General features: G+C 62.7%; 1 protein-coding gene across 2 annotated transcripts in view; it reads left to right on the forward strand.

The window, feature by feature from the left end:
• The window catches only part of KNDC1 (kinase non-catalytic C-lobe domain containing 1), a 54,264-nt gene extending 41,305 nt beyond the window's left edge, over positions 1-12,959 (forward strand). For both annotated transcript variants that reach the window (XM_031462070.2, XM_031462072.2), the window contains exons 19-31: positions 950-1,043; positions 1,127-1,224; positions 1,356-1,576; positions 3,165-3,278; positions 3,803-3,950; positions 4,048-4,227; positions 4,675-4,881; positions 5,054-5,136; positions 5,490-5,640; positions 8,559-8,681; positions 8,757-8,816; positions 9,551-9,708; positions 11,287-12,959. In XM_031462070.2, the coding sequence (XP_031317930.2) occupies positions 950-1,043; positions 1,127-1,224; positions 1,356-1,576; positions 3,165-3,278; positions 3,803-3,950; positions 4,048-4,227; positions 4,675-4,881; positions 5,054-5,136; positions 5,490-5,640; positions 8,559-8,681; positions 8,757-8,816; positions 9,551-9,708; positions 11,287-11,518 (1,869 nt within the window). In that variant the 3' untranslated portion in view covers positions 11,519-12,959. The remainder of the gene's footprint in view (positions 1-949; positions 1,044-1,126; positions 1,225-1,355; positions 1,577-3,164; positions 3,279-3,802; positions 3,951-4,047; positions 4,228-4,674; positions 4,882-5,053; positions 5,137-5,489; positions 5,641-8,558; positions 8,682-8,756; positions 8,817-9,550; positions 9,709-11,286) is intronic.
• The last annotated feature ends 844 nt before the right edge of the window (positions 12,960-13,803 follow it).

The raw sequence follows: 13,803 nt of genomic DNA on the forward strand, positions 1-13,803 counted from the left end.
GCTCTCTCCTTGAAGGGAGCAGGCCCTGGGGCTTCCCCCGCCCCATGTGAGGGGAGCACATTCAGATTCTCCAGGAAGGAGCTGGGACCCCTCCCGCCACAGGGTGCTCAAGGCAGACCTCAGGGGCCCACAGCCTGGAGGTCTTGGTCCCACTTCCCTCACAGAGACGTGGCCTGGCTGAAGCCCCCAGTGTCTTTGGGTCTCTGGACTCTGGCTGGAAGCCTCGTTTGGACAGCAGGGGCTTGGGGGGTCTGCATGGCGGGCCCCGGGGGTGGGGCTGTTTTGGTGCATCAAGGGTCTACACTGCTGGGTGTATTCAAGCTTCATCTCCAAAGCAGGGAGGCCTAGCTCACAGAGAAGCTCTGGGAGGCCCCCTGGCCTGAGGCTCATGGCTGCACCACACGGGGTTCCCGGGGGGTGGCTGTTGAGCAAGGGGTGGGGTGCTCGGTGGGTGTCCCTGGGGCCACAGAGAGGCCTTGCAGGGCCACACATGCCCTTGGGGACAGTCACTGCTTGCCACGCGGACGCGCCCCAAGGACCCCCATCATCCACCCCCAGAACCAGGGGGGCCGCAGGAGACGTGGGCCCAGGTCCCCCTCCAGCCGTGGACATGGTGTCTGGGGAGCTCTCCAGGCAGGCCCTCCAGGGCCAGGCCCGGCCCCAGCTGTGGACGTGCCCTCCGGCTCTGCCTGTCTCCCCTCCTGGGCAGCCTGCGGGCTGGTTAGTAAAGGGTGGGGGTCAGCCAGTTGCCCCACATTTTGGCCTCATTTTTTGAGTGGTCGATGGAAACTGCTTCCTTCCTGTTTACTGAGCTGTCTGCTGACTCGTCCGGCTGCCGTTCCGCCCCCCTCAGCTGAACACCCGCCTCGGGACACGTGCTACCCCCTATGTCCCTGCAGCCGTACGGCTGGTGGGAGGTGCCCTGGGCTCATGGCTCTTTCTTCACCAGGAGCTGGAGCAGCAGCTCATGATCGAGAAGAGAAACTTCCGGAAGACACTCAAGTTCTACCAGAAGCTCCTGCAGAAGGAGAAGAGGAACAAAGGTAGCCTCTCTGGACCGCGGAGATCGGGCCACGCCCTGGGGCCCCGGGGGCAGGCCGCTGATGTCAGCTCTGCCCTGCCCCAGGCTCCGAGGTGAAGACCATGTTGTCCAAACTGAGAGGGCAGCTGGAGGAAATGAGGTCCAAGGTGCAATTCCTCGGGCTGGTCAAGAAGTACCTCCAGGCAAGTCCCCCACATCTGCTCCCCTCCCTCCAGAGGCCTGGTGCTCACGGGCTCCGTCTGTTAAACCCCCAGGCCTGGGGCAGGGTGACTGGGCAGCAGGCCGAGCAGACGGTGGGGACTCGCTGCCCCAGGTCATGTACGCGGAGCGGTGGGGCCTGGAGCCCTGCGCCCTCCCGGTGATTGTGAACATCGCGGCCGCCCACTGCGACACGCTGGACTTCAGCCCCCTGGACGAGTCCTCGTCCCTCATCTTCTACAACGTCAGCAGGCAGCCCCGCAGCGGCCGGCAGAGGAAGGCCCGCGTCCTGCAGGCGGGCACGCCGCTGGGGCTCATGGCTTACCTCTACTCCAGGTGCAGCCCGGGCCCGGCCCCGACTCCAGGGGAGGAGGGAAGACACGGGCCCTCGGGGTAGGGGTGGGGGGGGGGGTCTCGACCACCCTGTCTGGGAGGCTTCGCACTGGTTTTCACTTTAGAAAGCTTCCATCAGACCTTTCCGTTGCCTCGAGCTGGCTCCCGCTGGCCTCCTTTGCTGGGCTGCTGGCTGAGTGGCCTCAGGGTCTTGGGCCCTGCAGGACCCGCACCTGTGGACCTGAGCGTCTGGGTCTCAGGTGTGCAGGGGAGCTTTGGAGGAAAACCTGGGAACACGGCCTCCCATGATCAACAGTCCGGTGGGCTTCTAAATTCAAACACACCCCGGAGCCTCAGAGATGGCTGGATCTCACCTGCTCTCCTAAGTCAGACTCCCCATAATTAACAGTCAGCTCCCCAGGGGCAGCAGTGAGGTCGGACCCGCCAGCTCTTGGCAGCTCTTCGGGGCATGAGCACGGCTTAGGCTCTGGGACTCCGATTAATAATGCAGCAGGGAGGCCAGGCCACTCACATCCAGGGCCACAGGGGCCCCGGGGCCACCCCAGCCCCACCACCCCTCCGTCCGCACTGCCAGCTCCACCTGGTTCTCGGGCTGGGGGTCTGACCCCGTCCTGCGCCCCATCAAGTTTGGATACAGCCCTCCTCCCAGATGGCAGTGGAGGCCTTGCCCCCGTCTTCACTTTTAGGGACTCGAGACACCACTTTGAATGACCAGGGTCTTCTTTGAGTTGGAGGCTGTGGTGACCCCAGAAATGGCTCTCAGCAGCCAGTGGGGAGCAGGGAGGCCCTGCCAGGTCAGCTGCCTCTTCCCCAAGCCTGTTCTCCCAGGGTGGGCTGCTCCTGGCTCTGATGAAGGCTTCAAGCTGGCTGGGGCTCCAGGCTGCCCCTCAGACCTGTTCCGGGAGACGTGTGTGTGTGTGTGTGTGTGTGTGTGTGTGTGTGTGTGTGTGTGTGTGTGTGTGTGTGTGTGTGTGTGTGTGTGTGTGTGTGTGTGTGTGTGTGTGTGTGTGTGTGTGTGTGTGTGTGTGTGTGTGTGTGATGTGGACCGTGTGTGAGCACAGCATCTCTCCTGAGGGGAGGGGCTCATCCCTGCAGACCCCGTGGCGCCCCCTCCACAGGGTGCTGGCCTGAGCCTGGGCACAGCGTCCCTGCACAGAGGCCCTGGGTGACCAGTGCCTCACTCCCGCATTCCTGGGCCCCCCACCTCCTTCTCACTCCCCCAGCTCCTGGCTCCCCGGGGCACCTGATGTGGAGGACGCTCCTCAAGGGCCCTCACCTGCCTCTTTCCTAACTCAGCGACTTCTGGCTGGGGCTGGGGCTGCATGTGCTCCGTGACTTTCTGAATTAGTTGTTTCTAGAAGAAGATACAGTGGGGGCCTTAAAAACTGATGTTAAAAAAGTCCTCATGCTGGAAATAATTGGGGATTTCTAATGTGATCAGTAACTCCCCCTTTTACTTCTGAGCGGTGCTCCTGCCCGCCACCCTCCCAGCACGGGGCTCACACTCACACACGCGTGCGCGCACCCGCCCGGAACCCCGGGCGGCAGCCTGACTGCCCCTCCGCCCCAGCGACGCCTTCCTGGAGGGCTACGTGCAGCAGTTTCTGTACACCTTCCGCTACTTCTGCGCGCCTCAGGACTTCCTGCACTTCCTCCTCGACCGCATCCGTGGCACTCTGTCCAGGTACGGCCAGCGCCCCGAGGGGCACGAGGGCACAGAAGGCGGGGGGTGCAGATGGGCCACAGAGAGGGGGTCACCAGTGACAGGAGGGGACGGCGGCCAGGGACAGGTGGGAAGGTGGGTGTGCACTGGGCCGTCGGCTGAGGAGGGGAGGGCAGCCAAGCAGGGGTGGGGACATCCTACGGGCCTCAGCCTCCCTTTGCCATGGCGCGCACAGCCGGCGGGCAGGGTCAGTGAGGGAAGAGGGGGCGGGCAGTGCCTGGACCCGCTCTCTCCAAGCTGGCCTGTCATCACCCCCGACCCTAAGGCAGCCTCTGCCCCCAGGTGGGGTGAGGTGGGCCTAAAGTGCCCCTTGAAGACAGACACGTTCAGACCCCACACCTGCCCTCTGCTTACCCCCTGCCTGCCCTCTCCACTCCCCACAGCTTGGTGGTGTGACCCCGGGGAGGTGCCAGCCCGTGCTAGGCCCCCACGGTGGTACTGGCAGGGGCCCCTCCGTGGCTCAGGCCTCCCCCATCTGCCTCCAGGGCCCACCAGGACCCCACGTCCACCTTCACCAAGATCTACAAGAGGAGCTTCTGCCTGCTGCAGGCCTGGCTGGAGGACTGCTATGCCGTGGACTTCACCAGGAACGCCGGCCTCCTGGGGAGGCTCCAGGACTTCATCTCCTCCCAGGTGCCCTGGGCGGCTGGCACCCCCAAGGGTGGGGCCCTGTGAGTGGGGGCCGCACACTCTAGGAGACCGCAGGCGACCCCCATGTGCTTCTGCCCAGATCCTGCCCCTGGACAGCTCTGCAGAACACCTGCTGGGCCTCCTGGAGGCAGGCACTGAGCGCCGGGCCGAGGGCGCCCCACGTGGCACAGACCTGGAGGACCCCAAGGAGGTGGAGGAGGACACCAGGCCCCTCAACGCCCTCTGTAAGAGGCTCTCGGAGGACGGCATCTCCCGGAAGGTGCGGCCTTTCCTGATGGGGCATCCAGGGCAGGCGGGTGTTGCTTCTGAGCCCAGCGTGGGGCATGCACGCACACCTGTGCTCGTGTGTTCATACATGTACACACTCCCCCTGTGGCCCCTCCTGGGCACCAGCCCTGTGGGGCTGGCACTCCCCACCCCAGGCCCTGGACAAGGACAGCAGAGGGCTGGCCAGGGTCTCAGACCTCACCTCCCTGAACCTCCAGCCAAGGTCTGGGTCAGGAAAAGGCCTGGGATAGGGGTGGGGTCTGAAGGGACCTCACCATAATACGTGCAGACAGCTCCAAACTTCAGCAGCTCTTTCCCGGGACCCGCTGCAGGCAGGAAGGACTGCCCTGTGGCTCTAGCTGGGCCGGTCTGAGAGGTCCGGGGCCTGGGGTCCCCCACCTGGAGGGGCGTCTGCAGACCTGCACCTCCTGCCCTGCAGAGCTTCCCCTGGAGGCTGTCCCGGGGCAACGGGCTGGCGCTGCCTCACCACAAGGAGCGCCAGTACAGCATCGCGTCCGCCCTGCCCAAGCCCTGCTTCTTTGAGGACTTGTGCGGCCCCTACGCCAAGGCCAGCGAGAAGGGGCCCTACTTCCTGACCGAGTACAGCACCCATCAGCTCTTCAGCCAGCTGACGCTGCTGCAGCAGGTGGGGACCCTCTGCCATCCTGGGCCCCGTCACTTGGCAGGTGACAGCAGTGACAGGGACTCGGTGACCCCACCTGCTGTCACTGGGCCGGTACGGAGTCCGGGGGACCCAGCCTGACTGCAGAAATGCCCCGGCCCTGCGTGCTGTCGGATCTGTGTCCTTGTCTCCACAGGAGCTGTTTCAAAAGTGCCATCCTGTCCACTTCCTAAACTCACGGGCCCTGGGCGTCACAGACAAAAGTGCAGCTGTCCCAAAGTGAGTGTCCGCCACGGGCATCCGACAAACCCCGACGCGGAGTTGGCCGGAGGGTCTTGGGGGCTTCACCCAAGTGTCTCCTGGACACTCTTGGCCGAAGGGGGACACTCTTGGCCGAAGGGGGACGCCTCGTGGGGCTCCACCTTGAAGCCCGACCCCCCCAATGCAGGGCCCATCCCAACGGCTGCCTGGGCCCCAAGGGCCACCCCACGCTCCACCCCACGCTGCAGCCCACGCTCCAGCCCACGCTCCACCCCACGCTCCAGCCCACGCTCCACCCCACGCTCCAGCCCACGCTCCACCCCATGCTCCAGCCCATGCTCCAGCTGTGACAGGCGATGTGTCTCTCCCAGAGCCTGTTCCTCCGAGTCTCTGTCAGCCAAAGCCTGCAGCCTATTTCTGCCCAGTTACGTCCAGGACAAGTACCTGTTGCAGCTTTTAAGAAGCGCAGACGACGTCAGCACGTGGGTGGCCGCAGAGATCGTGACCAGCCACGCCTCCAAGGTCAGTGCCAGTGCAGGGCCGGGATCCACCTGCAGCGAGGGCCCCACTCTGCGAGCCCGTAGACCCTACTGGCAAAGGGGGCCCCTCTGCTGGGGGTGCTTCGGGGCTCCGGGCCTGCCCAGGCCCGTCACCATGAGGTGGACCTCACACAGGCATGGTGTCTGTCGCTCAAAGCCCCTCACGGCCCAGTTGCTCACACACACGGTCCCTCTCACAGTCCCCAGCACGGTGCCACTCACCCACGGCGGCCCCACCACACCCAGAATCCACCCAGAGCACAGCCCCCGGGCGCCCCCCAGCTCCTGCCTCAGTCATGACCCAGGGCTGGGAACTGTGATTTCCGACTGCCCCACTGGCCTGAGCTCGCGGGCTCATCAGCACACGCACTGGTGTGTCCTCTGCCAGTTTGTGGAACAAATGGAACGCTGGTCAGCAGCCCAGTCGAGGTCTGGCTCCAGGACCCAGGCTGACTCTCCTGGGCCCCACGGGCCCAGCCTGGACCCACCTACCTGCTTCAGGCAGGCCCCGGGCTGCCCAAGAGGAGCTGCCACCCACCTGAAGGCCAGCGCCCCCTCAAGTCCCATCCACTCAGAAGCCAGGGAGACAGAGCCCCTCCAAAGTCTGCCCAGTGAGCAACCTGCTGCCAAGGCCTCCCACCTGAGGTCAGTTCCCTGCCCAGGTGGCGGTCACTGTGTCCCTGCCCTTGTGAGGCGTCCAGTGACACGCGGAGGAATGAGTATGAGGCCCATGGGGCCCCTGCTGTCACGTGGCCCCCCCGTGGGTGAATGCCCACTGCCTCCTGGGCCCAAATAATCGTCTCCCCAGGCGTGAGCCCCCCACTGCAACCCCTGCAGTGGGCTGAGTGCACCAGGGGGGCGCTCGAGGGGGCACCACTGCTCTGCCCCAGGAGCTGCCCCAGAGCCCACCGAGGCCGCCACCTCCCCATCAGATGGTGAAGCCAGGATGTGTCTGGCCGGCACTGAGAGCCTCTCCTTTTCCGGGTTCCTGTGTGTCCCCCAAACCCCTGCTCTCTCGCCTTTTTGGGGGGGTTTCTAATTTTAGGGGTTTATTAGCTCACAGATTGGCCATGCCCAATTCTGCCAGGACACCCCCCCCACCCCGGTCTGTTCTAATCCATGATGTTTTGAGTATCCTGAGTGACATTGAAATGCAGTTTCCCCAGATCAGGGAATTCTCAGAGGCCTGTGTGGGTGGGCTTCGCAAAGACTTCCCAGGGGACGGGAACTGACCTGAGCTCCGGTGTCTGAGTCACAGCTGCCCTGCCCATGGGCCACCACAAAGGGGCAGTTGGTGTCCCCAGGCCTGTGCAGTCAGCAGGACAAAGCCCATCTCCAGACTTAACCGGTAGGCACCAGTGGGAGGGCAGGCGGAGCCGGCGCTGTGACAAAACTGTGTTGTGTGACCGAGTCCCAAGTCCCTGAGAGCGCAAGATGCAAAAGAGCAACGCCCACCCTGACACTGGACGGAGGGGAGCAGCCAGGAGCTCCCAGTGAAGCTGCGAGGGCGGGTGTCTCAGCAGGGGCCCTGGCCGCGTCCAATGGCCACGTGCTCCCTGTGCTGCCTGTGTTCACGGTGATGTCAGGGCGCCCTGGGAGACTGGCATCTACGTTTGTAAACTCCAGTCTCAGAAAGCTGTTAAAATTCACAATTTGAGCCAGAGAATGTAATGGGAGTGTTAATAAAACCCTCAGTGATGACGGTGCACGCCGCTCATATCACATCCTGCGAGGAACGGTGGGAACGCGAGGTCAAGAAGAAACAGTGTGAAGTTTCTCACCTTCCAGAAGAGTGTCCTGAGATGAGTACTGGTGGGACCGAGAGAAAAACGGGGCCCTGACTCCATCAGGCAGCCTTCAGGGACGGGCCCAGCGGCCAAGACAAAGCAGCAGCCCGGGTGTCCGTCCATCGACAGGCACTGGACACAAACGAGCACGTGCACGCAGCTAACACCCCTCAGCCCAGAGAGGAGCCAGGTCGCGCCACACCCCACGGCGTGGTGAGCGGGGGCTGCGTGGAGTAACCGGTCTCTAGAGGAGGAACACGGCGTGATTCCACCAGGGGCTCACTCTACGCTGGGGGAGTGGTCTGTTGGAACGTGCTGCAAACTACATACTTCGCATCCCTTTAAACCTACAAAAGAAAAATGAGATGCCAACTTAAGTAGGAGTGAGTAAATGCTTCTCAAGATCCTTTAAGAGGCACTCAAGCCAGACAGCTGGGAGGCCACGGTGGCAAATGACCCCCAGGGCCCATCCTGTGACCTAGACCAACCAGAATCCCTGCAGAGAAGGATCAAGTCCACAGACGGGCGTCTGATGGGACCGTGGGCAATGCTCCTACCTGACGGATGGCCCCGGTCATGGTGACAGTACGGGCTGAGGCAGCTCTGAAGTAGGGGTCAGCTGAGTTCTCCAGAATCTTCCAGAAGTCTCGCGAATTGTGTGGAATTCAAGCGCTAACTGTAGAGCCGTGAACTCAGCCCATCAGGTCTGCTGAGGGGCACAACCTGTCGGGAAGGAGAGTCCCATTGGGGGCAGCGGGGGTTTTGGGGGGGTGTTCCTGTCCAATCCGGTGAACTGCCCTGCTGACCAGCAAACCCCGAGGGAGCACTGGGAGCGAGTGGGGCCAGACCCCCGGCCCAGTGTGGGAACCCTGTCCTGCAGCGGCCTCTGCCTTCCTGAGCTGGGTGCCCCTCCTGGTCCCCCCGCAGTCTTGCTCCTGGAGCAGGGCTCTGTTCTGGGAGAGAAGGGGGCTTGACTTCTCTTCCCGCCTTTGCGCCTTCTTGTTCCCTGGGCCTCCTGCCCACCTCCCTGGCCGTCCTGCGCCCGCGCAGGCTCTGTGCCCTGGTCCCCCGTCTTCGACAGGAGGTCGCTGAGCAGCCCATTCTCTGGTTTCAGCTGCAGGTGAATTTGCTCTCCAAGTTTTTGCTGATTGCAAAATCCTGCTACGAGCAGAGGAACTTCGCAACAGCCATGCAGATCCTGGGCGGCCTGGAGCACCCGGCCGTGCGGCAGTGCCCTGTGAGTCCCCGAGGGCTGAGCCCGTGCAGTGGGCAGCGCTGCGGCCGTGGGGTCTCACCTATGCTTCCGTTTCAGGCCTGGAGGATTTTACCTGCCAAGATAGCCGAGGTCATGGAGGAGCTGAAGGCCGTGGAGGTACCAGTGCTTTGCAGGAGCTTCTGGTGACTTTCAACCACAGGGGTCTTGGGTGCTCTGCACCCGGGGGCGGGGGCGCCCACCTTCTGGCGCCCTCATAATTGTGCACGGCCTTGGAAGCTCCAGGAGCCTTGCCTGCTGGGCTGCTGGCTTCCTGCACAGGGTACAGGTGACTTGAGGCCGGGCCTGAGCTCCGCTGACCCACCTGCCTCGGGCCACCTCATGGGACCATAAATGAGGAAATGCTGTTTGGAGGATGGGGCATTTCCCAAAGTGAGGTGGCCGGAGCAGCCCGGCCCGGCGCCAGGCAGGCCCAGGCACACCTCCCTGCCGGGGGCAGGACTGGTGTGTGTCCCCAGTTGACACCAGACACGGGGGCCCCTGCAGCTGGCCAGCCCAGGTCTCTGTCTAATTTGGGCAGTGGGGTCATCGGGCTCTTTTCTGGAGCCTGGAGAATAAGTCAGGGAAGGGATTTGCCTCTTCAGTGGTGGGAAGTGCACTTTCTGACGGGTGTCAGCGGCCTTTTGCATCTGCAAGCTTCGGACACCTGGACTTTCTGTCCCAATCCAATGGCCCAAGGTGCATGTGGAGTGGACAGGATCAGGGCGCTGCAGCCCATGCGGTGGGAATACAGGTGCCAACCAGGATTGGCCGGGCCGAGCCGACCCCTGCTGGGCTCCCTGGGCTGACCTCTTGCCCATCCCCATCGCCCATGCCCCTGGCTGGGCCCCCAGGTCTTCCTGAAGAGTGACAGCCTGTGTCTGATGGAAGGACGTCGCTTCCGGGCCCAGCCTACCCTGCCCTCAGCCCACCTCCTGGCCATGCACATCCAGCAGCTGGAGACAGGGGGCTTCACCATGACCAACGGGGCCCACAGGTGGGGCAAGCTCAGGTGAGGCGCCTCCCCCACCTCTCCTGCTCCTCTGAGGCCTTGGCTACCCACACCTGACTCAGTCCCCCCCCCCCGCCCAGGCCGCCTCACCCTCTCGCCCAGGTGGCCCCCGGCCACCTTTCTCCACAAACACGGAGTCAACATTTCCCAGACTTCAGGCACCCCTGGTCCCAACCACTGCCCCAAGGTCACCGTGACCTCCCTTCCTGTTGAGAGATCCAGGCACCTGAATCCCACGTCTGTGCGACCACTTTCCTGACCCCCAGATGCCACATCTTCCCTCTCTCCCTGCCTCCGCTGTCCCCCCTTGGGCCCCTCTCCCCAGAGCTGTCCGTTCACCTGCCCAGCACACCTGGGGACCCACCTGGGAGGAGCAGGCTGGTGGCTGTTTGCGAGAACTACCACCGCGGCCCCACCAGGGACTTAAGACTCCCTCGCTCATTTCGGCCTCAGAAGGCACAGGTAGGGGCGTGCCCTGCCACGCCCCACCCCCCCGCAGGCCTCTCCCAGGAGCCCTCAGGCCGGCAGTGCCTCTCAGGACAGGGCCAGCCCGTCCCCAGGGAGACCCTCGCCCCACAGCCTCTCACCCCACTCGCCCTCCTCATCGCCCACACGGGCCGTCAGGTGGAGGCGGCCAGGCCTCCTCAGGGCCGAGAGCGAGCACAGCCCAGGGGACCTGGAGCCCAGTGGTTCCAACCTGCCGCAAGCAAGACCCCGTTCAGTCACCAATTTAACAACAGGATTTGAGAGAGACCACGACACGCGCTCATTGCAGGAGGTCGGAAAACCCCTGTCAGCAAAACGGAGGCCAAGGATGAAAGGGAACGCCCCGTCCACAGAGGGCCTGGGCTGGGAGCGAAGGGCTGCCCTCCCCGACTCAGTTCACGTGTGCACGTGTGGACACCCTGTCTTCTCGTTAACAACAAGTGTTGGTATGGGACAAACTGTTTCTTCATCCAAAATCAGGATGGGAACACCTGTCTGCAGAGTCCGTGGCCTCCCCGGGCAGAACCAAGGCCTCCATTCTGAGGCCTGTTTTCTTGGACGACACCCAGTGGTGTGCTGCTCGCTGCCTAACCTCCAGCTCTCGGGAGGGACGGGGCTGGTTCACGGCGTGGCCCGCCCCCAGGGTGTCAACATGGCCCCAGCGGCAGCTTGAGAGCTGCCCTGTCAGGTCACTGAACGCGGAGCTGCGGTAAAATGTGCGATCACGGAACTCACTCCTGGAGTCACCCCGCGTCCCCCCCCACCCGCCTCCTCTGTGCTCCCCCAATAGTTTATCCACTGGAGACTTCTAGCACTGACAGTAAATTTTCAGTGTTGTGGGATGAAGAGTGTGGATGGACAGACGGATGGATGGATGGATGGATGGATGGATGGATGGATGGATGGACAGAGAGACGGAGGGTGGCGGGGTGGACAAACTGGCCTGAGTCAGGAAATGAGGCTTGGCCTTGTGATTAAACGCAGAAAACTGACCCCTCAGAGTCTGCACCTGGTCTGGACGGTGCCTGAGCAGCTGGGAGCCCACCGGCCCACGACTGGTGCAGACTCACAGCTCATTTCTTCCCGACACAGAAACATAGCCAAGGTGGCAAGCCAGGTCCACGCATTCCAGGAGAACCCCTACACCTTTGCCCCGGACCCCAAGCTGCAGTCCTACCTCAAGCAGAGGATCGCCCGCTTCAGCGGGGCCGACATCTCCGCCCTCGCGGCCGACAGCAGGGCCAGCTCCCACCACGTGGCCAGTGAGAAGCACTGCAGGAAGATTCAGGACAAGCTACGGAGGATGAAAGCCACATTCCAGTGATGGAGGGCGCGGGTCTGGGCAGAACCCAAACCATGGACGGAGCTGGGGCTGGGGGACCCGGTGTCTGCTGCGTGTGCCGGGGGTCTGCACAGCCGCCGAGAGCAGCCGGGCGGGCCCAGAAGGGGCGCCAAGGGGGCGGGAGCATGGAGCGCAGACCCAGACCCGGGAGCACAGACGGTGGAGGCTGAGGGGGTTTCTGCTAGAATCTAAGATTAAAGATTTGAACTTTAAATGAAAATGGAGTAAGTAAACTGCTCAGGAGCCAAATACTCACACTTCTCAGATAAACAGCTTTCACCCAGCACTCTGGTGGTCCAGCCTGACCCCCAAAGCCCTCCAGAAGCAGTGTTTACGAGAGTCTGGCCTGTGTCTGCCCAGCAACTGACCTCTGACCCCCATGCCAACCAGATTCCAAGGGGTTCTGAAACCTTCCATCAGGGCCCTGAGGCTTCCCGGTGGCCCAAGCCCCCAGTGGGTCCACACTCCCTCCCTGTCAGACATCCCTGTCTTCACCGTCCCAGGTGGGGCTGGCCCAGCCCGCAGCTCTCCCTGCCAGCCCGGTCCCAGCCCAGCCTCCCAAGCTCCCACAGGCAGACCCCAAGTGGCCCCCCGTGCCCACTGCCCCCACTTAGGACCGGTGGGGCAAGCACGCCAGGGCCAAGGCTCTGCTTCCAAAGGAGGCAGGACTCAGACAGCAGCCCCAGGGCCCTGAGTGTCCCCCTGCCCTGTCTGGGGGCCCGGGGTCCATCTTCAACAACCACGCGTGTGACGCACACGCCCCCGCCTGGCTCCCAAGGCTGCCGCCACCAGCGCTCCGTCAGACGGACCAGGCAGTGGAGTTCGCTGCCTCAGCGGTGCCTCGCTCTTCCCCAGGGCTGTTTCCAAAGTGCTGGTGTCAGCTTTGCTCTGTGGGGGAAGGAAAGGCTCTGCGGGGGGCACAGGGACCAGGACGGTGTGTCACAGCCCCACAAAGGGAGGCCAGACCCCCAGCGCCATCCCAGGCACCAACGTTTTTACGTTGCAAATCGCCACAAGACCCAAGATGAGCTATAGAATTAGTGATTCTTCAGATCAACCAACTAGTGGTATTTCTAGGAACACCGCTACCTGTGATGAAACGCTGAATTTTTAATGTCAATGTTTTCCCGTATTACTCACTCGAGACATCTGGGTCCTGCTTACACTCCTGGCCATGCAAACGCGGCTTGTTATTTTTAGGCTTTTATATGAGCATTATGTTCTGCTAAACAACTCATAACATTTTCGGAATTTAAATTCAACAAAGATAGTGTCACAAAGCCTGAAATGAAGTCAGCGTCCAGCACAAGTAAACATTCCAACTGTAACTCTTCGTCCACGGGGAGTGGCCGGGCTTCTGCCTTCAGCACGACTTTGCATGCTGCCCTAACGCTCACGGCACAGGTTTCTAAATAAAGTCATTTCTACAGAGGCGGCTTCCATGGGGCTGATTTAGTTTATCTCCAAAGTGGCGCCTGCTCGGTGGCTCAGGGTGGCCCCCTGGAGCCAGATGAAGACAGCTTCAGGGGTGCTTGTCTTCAGGGGTGTTTGTGGAGGCGAGAGGGGACCAGAAGGGCTCGGGTCACAGCGATGTCCTCGGATGGGGCGCAGAGGGCCAGGCTCCCCAGGATGGAAACCCCACGACTCCAGGCCTGAGAGCAAGCAGACTCACTCTGCTGCCACAGGAAATACTCGCCTCTGGAGGAGGACCCAGCAAATCTCCCAAATGGCTGACCCGCCAAGGCCTCCCAGCTCCATGGCCCTGAGGCCACTCTGCCACAAACCCTGCCCATCCTGGCGCAGACCTCGCCACGAGCCCACGGGCTGGACCAGGCGGCGCCTCAACCTCACTGGGGGAAGGCTGGGGTGATCCTGGGGTCTTGGTCACCCCCAGGAAGGGCCCTGATGCATCTATCGTCCAGGATTGGTGGACATCACAGAGGGAGGGGCAGAATGCGAGTTCTGGGTGTGAGCTGCAGTTTTCCGTGGATGCGTTGGGGCAGGCGGTGTGCAGTGAATGCCGAAGCCCTCTGCCAGCAGGAGGGTCCTGGGAGGGGAAGTTCTGCAACCCAGATGAGGGGCTAGTAAAGTTGCGTTACTGTGGGCAGGAGCTGCTGTGGTCAGGAGCTGCTGTGGTCACGTGGCTCTGATTCGGGGGTGGGAGAGACATCTGGGTCCTCACCCACCTTAGAATCACCGAACCCTGGTTTTTACTCCTCCTGAGACACAAGTAAAGCACTGATGTCCCTTCACTGTGCCAGCTTGGA

This window comes from Camelus dromedarius, chromosome 8 (genome assembly GCF_036321535.1).
Source record: "Camelus dromedarius isolate mCamDro1 chromosome 8, mCamDro1.pat, whole genome shotgun sequence".
Taxonomy (NCBI): Eukaryota; Metazoa; Chordata; class Mammalia; order Artiodactyla; family Camelidae; genus Camelus; species Camelus dromedarius.